The sequence below is a fragment of the Gobius niger genome (assembly GCF_951799975.1).
Source record: "Gobius niger genome assembly, chromosome: 6".
Classification (NCBI taxonomy): domain Eukaryota; kingdom Metazoa; phylum Chordata; class Actinopteri; order Gobiiformes; family Gobiidae; genus Gobius; species Gobius niger.
Genome location: NC_136857.1, coordinates 23,149,097 through 23,161,877, shown reverse-complemented (window position 1 = coordinate 23,161,877; position 12,781 = coordinate 23,149,097). Strand labels below are relative to the sequence as shown.

Below are 12,781 nucleotides of genomic sequence, written 5' to 3'. Positions count from 1 at the left end.
TACCCCTGCTCTAAATACTGTAGTAAAGAAGAAGGGCTAATTGTACAAGTTTGAAAACCACATGTACATGCAAGAAGAACCATCGTATATACCTAATTTTCAGTCATCTTAAACCAATTCAGAGTAAGGTACAAGATTACGGAAAGTAGTTTCAAAAGTCCTTTCAGTCAGAGTACAGAACTTATCATAGCACAGAGACCGCCTTAGTCAAAGTTTCCAACGACCTGTTCTTAGCAGCTGACGCCGGACTAGCTCCAATCCTGGTTCTGTTAGACCTCAGCGCAGCCTTTGACACAATCGACCACAATATTCTCCTGCAGAGGTTAGAAAGTGACGTAGGCATCAGGGGAACAGCCCTATCCTGACTTGTTTGAATCTTACTTATCTGACAGGCACCAATTTGTTAATGTAAAACAACATCTTCACCTTTCCAAAGTGTGCTATGGTGTGCCACAAGTTTCAGTGCTTGGGCCAATTTTATTTACATTGTATATGCTTCCATTAGGTAACATTATCCGAAATCAAAATATAAACTTTCACTGTTACACAATTGTAGCTACTTATCAATGAAACCAGGTCAGACGGATAAATTAGATAGGCGTAGTTCCTGCGTATAAGCCATTAAGACCTGGATGACTGTAAATTACCTTCTTCTTAACTCAGATAAAACCGAGGTTATTATATTAGGTCCTCAAAAATTGAGAGTCTTTATCTCAGCAGATCATCTCCCTGGATAATGTTAGCGTATCGACAAGCTCTACAGTAAAAACCCTTGGAGTTCTGTTTGACCAAGACCTCTCTTTTAAAACATATATATAAACCAGGCTTGTAAAATTGCGTTCTTTCACCTTTGCAACATTGCTAAAATACGAAACATCCTACCTAAGAGTGATGCAGAAAAACTTACTCATGCATTTGTTTCGTCAAGGCTGGACTACTGTAACTGCCTGCTAGCAGCGTGTCCTGAAAGTTCCCTGAGAAGTTTTCAATAGTTCAAAATGCACCTGCAAGATTTTTAACGCAGACAAAGAGAAGAGAACACATCACACCTGTGCTAAAGTCTCTCCACTGGCTTCCTGTTGAGTTTAGAATCCTGCTCCTCACAGTTAAATCCATAAAGGGTTTAGCTCAGCTCTATCTCCAAGACGGTATCCTTCCATATCAGCCAACCAGATCTCTCCGCTCTCAAAACTCAGGAGGAACACTGCCTTAGGAGGAACACTGCTATGGGAGGTACGGTCCACTGAGCGCCAACCTCTTCTTCTTAATGCAGACTTTGTCTTATGATACAATATTTTTTTTATCAGTAGTCTAGTTCATTACTATTCACATGGTGTCTCCTGAGTCTTGTCCCACTCCCCCTCGAGAGTGCCTGTCTAGATCGAATGGAGGAACCCGGCTGAATGGAGGAACCCTGCCTACTGGAATTGGACACCAAGGACTGGACGGTCTGCGATCTTGGCTTGTCTACTGAGGGACTCCCATCGGCCCTGGGTCTCTATAGCCTGGCTGTCCATGGGAGTGGATCTCTCCTGTGGTTCTCCCCAAGGTTTCTCTTTTCTCCCCCTGGGTTTTTGAGTTTTTCCTCGCCGTGCTGGACAGTCTAAGGACGGGGGACAACCACGCCGCACGTCGCCATCTGCTGCCAACGCTTATCTGGACATTATGGGCCAGATCTTGTGACTGGCGCAGTCCGTGCGCAACTCTAAACGCAACGTGGTGCACGCACGATCTTGCATGTGGCGTAGGTTTAGCGCTAAAGGCTGCGCCACTAGGAGAGGGCGTTTTTAAGAAAAAGAGGCCGACTGAGGCATGGTTCATTACAAGCAGCACTTGGAGCCGCTCTTCTGTGGCAACGTTCACATTATTTTCCTCTTTACATCGCGCTGCCTTGTCTTCTTCCTTAGAATCGACGTCAAATTGAAAACAAAAGGGAAATTGCCTTGAAAAGTCTGTTTGAGCGTCAGTTACGCACAGGCTTACTTTGATAGATCAACGCGCACACCCTAACACCAAAACAACAATAGTTTCCATGAATAAACCGCACATACTGAACAACACCATGTCTAATCTGCGTTTTAAGGGGACATTTCCATCGCGTGTCAGTCTTTACCTCCTGATGATGCTCCTTGTGTAGCCACAGCTCAGTCCAAGAAAGAAGCGCATTTTACAGGGTGCATAGCAACTTTTTTTTTTTTTCCAATTCAGCCGCTCCAAGACTCCTGCAGCTGTAGCGCAAATGTTCTAATACGATACAGTTTTCTTGCAACTGCTGCATAACTCTGCAACTCCTCCGCAGCCGATATGACAGTGTCCGATCAATTTAATCCTGTACATTTCGTAACTTTGCACATTCGAACGGTGTTCAACGCGAGGCTGCTGCCTCTCTTTCCCCACCGCTCACCTTGGATCTGCAGCGAGTGGCTTCAGCTGCGGAGGAACAGTTTTATTTCTTTAATCTTTATTAAACAGTGTGCGTTGCATCAGGCATGTTACGCTAGTACAAGAGAAACCGCCCTCGCAAACCACCGCCTTCCGCAGGTCTGGGGAAAGCATGGGGAGGGGGCGGCACCACAACATCACAATGTTTTGCCCACTTTTTGCGCCAGGTATGACACTGAAGATTGCAAGGAGCGCCCGCCGTCTGCGTATTCGTCTTCTCGACAGTCTGCGCTATGAACCACAAGATCTGGCCCTATGTTTACCTGGATACTTAATTCACCTGAACTTTACATCGTCATATTTACTGCACTGTTTTATTGCCCTAATGTTCGGTGCGGCCCTGTGAGGCAACTCCTGTTGTGATACTGGGCTATACAAACCATTGATTGATTGACTGATTAAAGTGGCATCAAATGGCCACAGTCGACACAGCCAATTACACACAACAATATTTCATTTAAAAAGTACATTACATTTATTATTTTTTATATACAAATGTATAAACAATTTGTACAAGTTTGACTGCCGATAAGTTGATAGTTCTTTAGTCATCGGTTCAGCTGCTTTCTGATAGGTCAGATTCAACCTTTGCCCTTTTATTCTCCTCTGAAGAGTCCCTAAATCCGTCTGTATTGATCTGGTATTGGACGGTGGTGGCCACATGACTTGATGATTTCACTATGGTCGCTGTGCGTCTGTAGCCCGTCCACTGGAGCAAAATCCGAATATTTGCGGCGTGGCCCCAATTTTCGCCGAGCGCCGGGACGAGCCAAGACGCGTCTCCCTGGACCCGCGTTGTCATCTGATTGGTCATGACCACCGACACGCTACGGGAGGTTGCCAGGGTGACGAGCTGGTGGGCGGCGCCGAGAAGGATCCGTGTCCTGAGAGGGAGGTCCTCAAAGTGGAGTCGGAAGGGAAAGGCGATGCTGTCGATGATAATGAGCCGGACTTTAGGGTGATCAGAAAGGAATGACGGGAGGAGAGAGATCTGTGACAGCAGCTCCACCGAGTCATCACACCGCACCTGGGATTACATCAACATCTAAATGTACTGTACTTCTATTGATTGCTAACACAGAATTATGAGTCATAGCATTTTTTTCTATTCACTTTATTCCGGAAGTTCGCATGGGCGCCGCCATGAATTGTGCCCGCCCCTTTTCTCCTATCTGTTAACATGGGACTGGAGAAGTCCACATAAAGTCCACATAAAATCAGTTACTGCACGAAAACAAAGCCGTTTTTCGACCGCTCAGAGAAACGGTGCAGTGTTGACTTGTTGGTGCAAATGAACATTGGTCATTTTACACAAATAAATCGACTAAATATCAGATTTGAGCGGAGAATATTTTCGCTCGTTCTCCGTTTAAATGAACGGGCTTCGTGCTCGACCGGAAGTGTCGATACAATGGAAGTGCCGAGACAAGATAAAAAGAGGCAAAAGTGGGCGGGGCGGAAAAAGGTGAATAGAGGTATTGGGAAAAGTAGACACGAGTTGAGCCAGCAGCTAACAGTTTACTCTCTGTCCTTCTGCTGTTTAAAAATGGGAAGAATCAAGCCCTCCAGCTTTAAGATGTAACATGTTAACATTTAAAGCCACACCGCGTAACATCTCACCCAATAAATAGAATATAAAACAAGCTTTTACTACAGATATTTATATTGTTGAAACATACCTATATCAATGGAGATGAGATTTAAATAGGCCCTCATCCAAATCCATTCTGTGATTACACACCTGCAAAGCATAGCATTTTCTGTGTCTAGCAATCATTGCTGAGAGAAGTTAAGAGTTGCCAAATAATATGGCAGCTCACATTTTTGTCAGGGGTTCCCACAGCTGACCAATTGCTATTTTCTTCTTTATGGATTATGGCATTTGAAACACTGAATTTAATAAGTACTACATCACATGATAACCATTATAACAGCGCTGATTTGTGGTTGTGACTGGAGTTATTTATTTGCAGGCATCAGTAGCTAACTCGACACATACCACAAACAAGTTGGAGAGTATATGTTCCACAGTGAATGTCTTCATGGCCTCCTGCTGCTCCTGGTCATCTGCGAGCATTGAGCAGTGCCTGACCACTGCGGCTGCCATTTCCCTGAACCTCTGCAGGAAGAAGGTCCCCTCGGTGTCCATGAACAGGCACTGAGCCCCGAGGCCCCCGAAGCATTCTGGGATCTGCACATCCACGGCCAACTGCAGACTACGGAGAGGCAGAATACACAACACACACAAATGATAATCCATGCTTTTCAATCACCTTGTATCAATTATTGTCATTCAGAATTTCTTATCTTATAGCGAAGTCAAACTTAATCAATTCTGCTGCCAGATTTTCAAGCAAGTCAAAACACAAGACTAAAGCCTTCAATCATTTTTTAAAGACATGCTTAGTTGAATTGGTTAATGCAACTTCTACTTCTTCAGTTCAGTGGAGCGCAGCCAGTTTTGGTATTGGCTTTGAGTACTGTTTTTTTGAGTGCCTTTATGTAGATACTGTTCAAGACTATAGTGAGTCATTTCTAAATTCCTTCTCACCAGAGCTGTGTTTTGCCGATCCCGGGCACTCCACAAAGCTCAGTGGTCTTCCCAAGAGGGATCCCTCCTCCAAGCGCCTGGTCCAGCTCAGAGCCGAAAGTGACTATGGGCTTTAGCTCTGTCTCTCTCTGCAGTAGCTCCAGCGCAGTTACAGAGACAGGGCAGTGCTGTGGGTCCACCAGATCCAAGACTTCTGATGCCTCTTCCTCTGTAATACCAGTGTCTGAGAAACCACATAATGCATTAAAATGACCGAAGCCTGTGTGGGACAAGGGAATTAAGTGTAGGTGGATTTTTCCTAGGACAGAACAAGCTCTCATGTGTGTTTCTTTTAAATTAACCCCGTCAATACTTAAAATGGTCACTTTAAAGCAGTACTAAGTAACTCATGTCCCTAGAGGCCACAAGCACCACTGCAGGTGTCGTAGCAAGTTGCTGTTTTTTACTCATTAATTGTCCGTGAGAGTAAAGATTGCGCTGACCAAAACAAAGGGAGAGTGGGATTTTGTACATCCAATTACACAATGGACATAATTTTTTTCACTCAAACTTGGCTGTAAATACTGTTTAAGTGACACTAGCCCGCAGTTAGCTTTGCTCGCTAGCCTGTTAGCTTCTTCTTCATGATTCCATTAGTGTGCATTGGGACCTCCCCTCGGAGGCAGCAAAGTTACAAGGGTGGTTTTCTGGCCAGAGACACCGGGGGAGATGAAAGACCCCCCTATCATCCCACCAACACTTGTATAAACCCCAGAGAGACTACGGAAAGGATTTATTAAGGTAAATAAGTTACTTTGTACTGCTTTAACTATTAGATTAAAGTTACAAAATCAACAATTTTGAAGTGTTGCTTGTTTTGTAATAATCATTTTGTGTGCAACTTCTTTTCTATCTCTTTGCAAGTGTCGTGGACTATAACACAAAATGCACTTTTACACTGCGTTCCAAATTATTATGCAAATTGTATTTTTGTGTCAAAAAGGTTAAAAAAAATTAAAAAATAATGAAACTTGTGGATGGTATTGTGTCTCGGGGCTCTATGAATCACTGACATGAATCTCAGAGACCTGGGATGATTAGTTTTCAGGTTAAGCCCAGTTAAGGGAAAAACTACTGAAAAAGGGTGTTCCACTTTATTATGCAGATCATCATTTTCAAGCTATATGGTTAAGAAAAAGGGTCTTTCTGCTGATGAAAAGCTTGAAATAGTTGAATGCCTTGGTCTAGGTATGAAAACCTTCGATATTTCATGAAAGATTAAGTGTAATCATCGTACAGATAAGAGATTTGTGGATGATTCAGAGCACACTCCAATTTGTGCCGATAAAGGCACAATATGGACGGTTTCTGCCAGACAAACACATTAGATTAAGAGAACAGCTGCTACAAAGCAGCATACAGGTATTTGAAGCTGCTGGTGCCTCTGGAGTCCCCCAAACATCAAGGTGTAGGACCCTCCAGAGGCAGCAGTTGTGCATAAACCTTCTATCCGGGCCTCCCCTAAACGGTTAATTGAATGCTGATGAACAGAAATGGCTGCAACGGGCTCAGAAATACATGAGGACTCATTTTCAAACAGTCTTGTTCACTGATGAGGCCGTGTAGCCCTGGATGGTCAGATCAATGGAGTAGTGAATGGTTGGTGAATGACCACAATGTCCCAACAAGGCTGTGACGTCAGTAAGGAGGTGGCGGAGTCATGTTTTTGGCCAGAATCATGGTGAGAGAGCTGGTCGGCCCCTTTAGGCCCTTTTAGGATCCCTGAAGGTGTGAAAATGAACTTTGAAAAATATGTGGAGTTTCTGACTGACCACTGTCTTCTATGCTACAAAAAGAAGAGCCGTGCTTTCCCGAACAAAATCCTCTTCATGCATGACAACGCACCATGTCCTGCTGTAAAGAAAACCTCTGCATCACTGGCTGCTATGGGCATAAAAGGAGAGAAACTCATGATGTGGACCCCCTCCTCCCCTGACTTCAACCCTGTTGAGAACCTTTGGAGCCTCAACAAAAAAAACTTCTATGAGGGTGGGAGGCCGTTTTCATCCAAACGGCAGCTCAGGGAGGCTATTCTAACATCCTGCAAAGAAATCCAAGCAGAAACTGTCCAAAAACTTGCAATTTTAATGGATTTAAGACTTTTGAAGCTGCTATCACACAAGGGCTCCTATGTTAAAATATAACTTGACCTGTTAATATTTTTTTGATTGAAATAGCTTTTGATTTCAGTAAATATGACCTCCTAATGCTACAAATTCAACAAATGACCATTTTCAGTTAATTACGAGCTTTAAAATGTATTGAAACGATGAGTTGCATAATAATTTGGAACAGTGGATTTTGAGGTTTTTACTATATTTATTTTTGAAAAAAATACCGTTATCACTAGGAAATTTTTTCCACCACATTTAATTGATCCTCTACCAGTTAAAGACTTAAAAATTATGCTGACTCTCATTTGAGTTGACAATTTAGAAAATCTTAGAAAAATGTCATTTGCATAATAATTTGGAACGCAGTGTATAACATTATAATTTATGTGATCAGATGTGTATTTTGCTTTTTATTGGATTACAGAAATGCATGTGATGGGTTGATTGACCAAATAGTAAGTGTGCTAAGCTCTTAAACCCCACCTTAACCCTCCAATTATTATCTAGGTAACCAGGCATTACTAGGCATTAAACGTAGACAAAGAGAAAAATGCACCAAAAAACGTGACTGAAGAAAGCGACAGAAAAGTTACCAACAAACTTTTTTTTTTAAAGCATCAAAAACGTGACAAAGAAGTGACACAACACAAGAAAACACAACTCGGAAAAACAGATCCGTTTTGTAGGTCTTAGCTTTCAAATGAGGCGTTACACTGGCCTGTAGGCAAGCTTTAAGATTTGGGTAAAGCCGACCGGGGGAAAATGAGCTCCATTAAAGTGGGGGTTAAGAGGTTAATGACTAAAGATATGTCCATAGACAATAGAAAAACAATGGATGTATCTTGTTGACCTGCTGTACCTGTGCTGAGCTGACTCGCTGTGAGCTGCTCCAGGTCCGATGTGCATTGAAATCCTCTCCGGTTGAGTTTGGAGATGACTGCGGAGCTCAGGGGGAGGCTGGACACTGGCCTCTGCATTCCCGTTAACTTCTTACACTAACAGATCTATAAAAATAACTGGCTATCCGCATAAATAATCTATCCATGGCGGAAACATTGGTGTCAGGATTGTGACGATCGGAATTCAAAACAACGCGCCATGACAGCTCCAAACACAGAGCGCACTTCCTGTAGCATTCTGCATTTTGTCAACGGGTTTCAGCATATTTTAAAGCTTATTTCATATCAATATACACCAGAAGCAACGAATATTTCAGCTATTGTTTATTGGCGATTGAGTTTTGTGTTGTTGTGCGTTCATGATTAGAGAATTTGGGAGTAACACGGATCAGGTTAAAGTAGCCAAAATGGATTTAGCTTTAACGGAACGGAAGGTATCAGGACATTTCAATCTAAAAGAACTAATATGGTCATTGTCACGTATTGGGAGATACTTTTTACATTTTTGGTTAAATGTATTCCTTTAAACGTATTTTTATTGGGCACCAATGCCAAAATTCTGTCAAATAATCCAGTTATGCACTTGTTTAGTTCTCAAAACCTTTTATTTTGAAGGTTGAAGGGCAAGCGTTGTTTGACGTCATATACACGCGACGGTGGTTGATTTTCATACATGTGGAGCAGTGTGGGCTTTTCTGGAGTGTATTTAGCTGAAATCACACTTGCATTCGTTGTTTTTCTTAACCTATTATGAACCACAAACTTGTTATTAATTAGTATTGTTATTTAAAGTTAATAAAACGACAAGACATAGATTGTGGTCTTGATTTCACGTCAATACAGTACGTTTGGACCAGCTTTCGCTCTTTCCCCATGAAGGTTAGTATAATTTCTGCCAAGCCTAAGAACATATACCACATAATGTATTAAATGCGACATTCTTGAGATTTTTAACCTAGACTAAACTCCTGCTTAAACCTGTTCGCATCTTGAAACCTTTCACGTTAGTTGTTTACATGTGGACAATGTTACACCTTTTATCTTTTTTACAGGTGTAATGATGACGCTTGAGATCTGAATATTGGTGTAGAGATGAAAAGGGAGGACGAGGTGATCGTGAATGAGGGCGAAAGCGACATCTTGATGGATTGTGAAAAGCAAAGGGAAGAAGAGGAGGACAACAAGGAGGGAGAACAAGAGGTGATGGATTGTGAAAAGCAAAGGGAAGAAGAGGAAGTCAACAAGGAGGGAGAACAACATGTGGCTGATGAAGAGAATGAGGAGGAAGATGAGCCTGAAGATGAAAACGCAGGGGAGACGGAAGGGAACGCTGATGAAGAGTCTAAATCTAAAATGAAGAAATTAAAGTTAGGATTAAAATCTGAGAAAAAGGTAGTTCCAGGCATTATTTATCTGGGCCACATCCCACCCAGACTCCGCCCCAAACATCTCAGGAACATGCTGTCGGCCTACGGAGAGATCGGACGCGTTTTTCTACAACCAGAAGGTATATTAGGATTATACGAACTTTGGTGAAGTGCCACTTAAAAAAGCTCATACTTTTTATGGTTCCTACACTGCAGTATCACTGTTGCTGCTACAACTACACTGTTCTAAATAATTATAGGAACGTTGGAAGTTGATTCCCATATTGATCTCCATTCCAGAATACACTCTCTATAGAAGTATTGCCTTAATTTGATTTGACCAGTGTATTTCTCAGATTTTCAGGAACTGTAAAGTTATTTACAGACGATTCGATGGTTAAAAGTTGTTGTTTTTTAAAGCTGAAATCTGCATGTCATTCTCCACATTTGCAGATGGTGTGGTTCGAAAGAAGAAGAAGAAGTCGGGTCTGAGACGTTGTGATTTCACTGAAGGCTGGGTGGAGTTTAGAGACAAAAAAGTGGCAAAAAGAGTGGCAGCTTCTCTCCATAACACTACCATGGGGACAAGGAAGAGGCAGAGGTTTGTTGCTGACCTGTGGTGCATCAAGGTGAGGACTGAACAATCTATATGTGTGGCTAAAGAGACTGGTAGGCTAATATTGTTTTAATTTGGGCATATATTATCTCAATGCATTACAGTAATTGGTTGGTTTAAATGTTAATCAAGAATTTTGACAAGTTCAATGTCTTAGATATTGTGATAGGGAAGTAGCTGTAAGAATGCATGCTGCTCCTATACATTCTCTACTCATGTTGTCCAGTCTTCACTTAGATTGGTAGTCAGGTTTAATAAGCCAATAATAAATATACATTAATGAAGGAGTTAACTTAAAGGAATAGGCCACCGTTTTTATATACTAAGATATGTTCTTACCTCACTTTAGTCGAGTTAATATATCCCCGTCTGGTCATTGTCCGCGCGCTCTGTCACGCAAACGGAGCACATACGCAGCCTCTCCCATATGTGACATAGCTCCGAAAAAGCTCACGATAGAAGCTACCAAGCTCTTCCACGTGTTCCCTATTTAAATAAAGTTACGTGAAGTGTTTTCATGCGAAGTATATTTACACAGAAATGTAACGTGTCGATTTTATAAGCAAATAAAAAGGGGGACTATATTGTGAGGCGTAATGATACGAGGAGCACAGCGTCCGCGTAGTAACTCCTAAAGACTTCCCCCGCTCACTTCCGTCAATAACCTTTAGGAGTTACTGCGCGGACGTTTTACTCCTCGTATCATTACGCCTCACAATAAAGTCCCCCTTTTTATTTGCTTATAAAATCGACACGTTACATTTCTGTGTAAATATACTTCGCATGAAAACACTTCACGTAACTTTATTTAAATAGGGAACACGTGGAAGAGCTTGGTAGCTTCTATCGTGAGCTTTTTCGGAGCTATGTCACATATGGGAGAGGCTGCGTATGTGCTCCGTTTGCGTGACAGAGCGCGCGGACAATGACCAGACGGGGATATATTAACTCGACTAAAGTGAGGTAAGAACATATCTTAATATATAAAAACGGTGGCCTATTCCTTTAAGTTGAACCCATCTAGACTCAAATCTGAATTTGTTTTAAAATGTTAAACTGCCAATTACAATAGAGGAATTATATCAAATGACTGACCTGATGAGACCTATAGAAGCAGCAGGCTGTCTCAGGAGATCTATTTTCCATTATACCTTTTTCCTTCTCTCTGACATCATCATCATGAATAAATAATAAATCACTTGTTTTATAGCTGGCTGTTTATTTAATTTTTATGACTTATGTTCACAGTACCTGCACCGTTTCCAGTGGACTCATTTGAGCGAGCGTTTGGCCTTCGAACAGACCGTACTCCAGCAAAGACTTCGAACCGAAGTGTCTCAGGCCAAAAAAGAAACCAACTTCTACCTTAACAACGTGGACAAGGGAGAGAGGATGGAGCGGCAGAGGAAGAAGAGGCAGAGGGATGGACAACAGGTAAAAATCTACATATGATGCAATGAGGATTATTGATTGGTCTTTCTCCCATTATTGTTGCTTATTTGTTTCACAATAGTTGCACAAATTGCAATTTGCTAATCTTCTGCTATACATGTCCAATTATTTCACATACTCTACCCAAAAATTTGTGATTTTTATTCTCTGTTTAATTTACACAAGTTAATCAATTCATATATATATATATATATATATATATATATATATATATATATATATATATATATATGTTTATATATCCTATATAATTATTTTATTTTATCAGTGTTTATATCTCAGGCCAGCGAAATTGTGTTTCTCTAAATACCAAATTAAAAGAGTGCCTTTTGGCATGAAGATAATCTGCAAACTGAAAACGGTAAAAAGTCAAGTAATGATGTTATAAACAACTCTTATCATTGTCTTTTGTTTGGTTCAGGAGGAGGAGAGAACATGGGACTTCACTCAGCGGCAGACAGAAGAGGAGATTCAGAACCGAAAGAAGAAAAAAAAGGACTCAGTTTCACAGAAACAAATGGACAAAACCCGCCTCATTCAGCAGAAGAGTCAATCAAATGTCTCACTGCTCGCCAAGATCTTCAACGCCAAGCAATCACAAGCCGACTGATTATTTTTTCACCACACCACACCACACCACACCACACCACAAGTTTAGACTACAAATTTACACAGAAAATAAATGTATTCATACTCATGACAAATTACCCCATACTCATTGTTGAGCCCTGGGGCTGACAGCGGGAAATGTGTGCCAACGAACTCCCAATCAATTGTACACACACCATATTCATGCAAAGAAGAAGTGTCTTGCCTGATGATGGCACAACGATGGCATTTGGCTGGAGCTGAGTCACTAGGTGTGTTTTCGATGAGCGATGTGGGCTCAGGCGCTGCAGGCCAGCGGTGCATGCCGGTCAGATTCGTGTCCAAGATTTTAAGATTTAACAAAGTGCCAAGGATGAGTCTAACATAAGTTTATTATCCATTCTAATCCTAAACTGTTACACTGTAAGAGGAGAGTCTGTTCTTTTCTCTGGTGAGGCGTAAGGCGTCTGTCTGGTGTGTGGGAGAAGCAGAAATGCGTTCACAAATTTTTAAAATAGTTTTATTCATAAACTCCTTCGAACATGCTGTGTGATCTGAGGCTCCTCTCTGTTTTGGGGCCGTGATGTGTCTGCCTTGATTCCAGGCGCCTTTTCCCTCGGCCGCCACCTCCAGGTCCAGGCGAAGCGCCCTTCATCATGAGCATCATTAAGCACGCCTATTATCAAGATGAGAAACCTGGGCGACTCTTGCCT

At 41.9% G+C, this 12,781-nt stretch overlaps 2 protein-coding genes across 2 annotated transcripts; one reads left to right on the top strand and one right to left on the bottom strand.

Moving 5' to 3' along the window:
• Window positions 1-2,958: 2,958 nt before the first annotated feature.
• Window positions 2,959-8,369, bottom strand: rad51c (RAD51 paralog C). Its single transcript, XM_079557853.1, has 4 exons — window positions 8,006-8,369; window positions 4,994-5,216; window positions 4,442-4,658; window positions 2,959-3,469 (listed from the first exon to the last, which is right to left on the bottom strand). The coding sequence occupies exons 1-4, from the start codon at window positions 8,121-8,123 to the stop codon at window positions 2,999-3,001; spliced, it is 1,029 nt and encodes a 342-aa protein (XP_079413979.1). The 5' UTR covers window positions 8,124-8,369; the 3' UTR covers window positions 2,959-2,998.
• Window positions 8,370-9,263: 894 nt separating this feature from the next.
• On the top strand, window positions 9,264-12,625 carry abt1 (activator of basal transcription 1). The gene is made up of 4 exons (XM_079557859.1): window positions 9,264-9,552; window positions 9,866-10,041; window positions 11,277-11,462; window positions 11,902-12,625. The coding sequence occupies exons 1-4, from the start codon at window positions 9,399-9,401 to the stop codon at window positions 12,088-12,090; spliced, it is 705 nt and encodes a 234-aa protein (XP_079413985.1). The 5' UTR covers window positions 9,264-9,398; the 3' UTR covers window positions 12,091-12,625.
• Window positions 12,626-12,781: the final 156 nt, after the last annotated feature.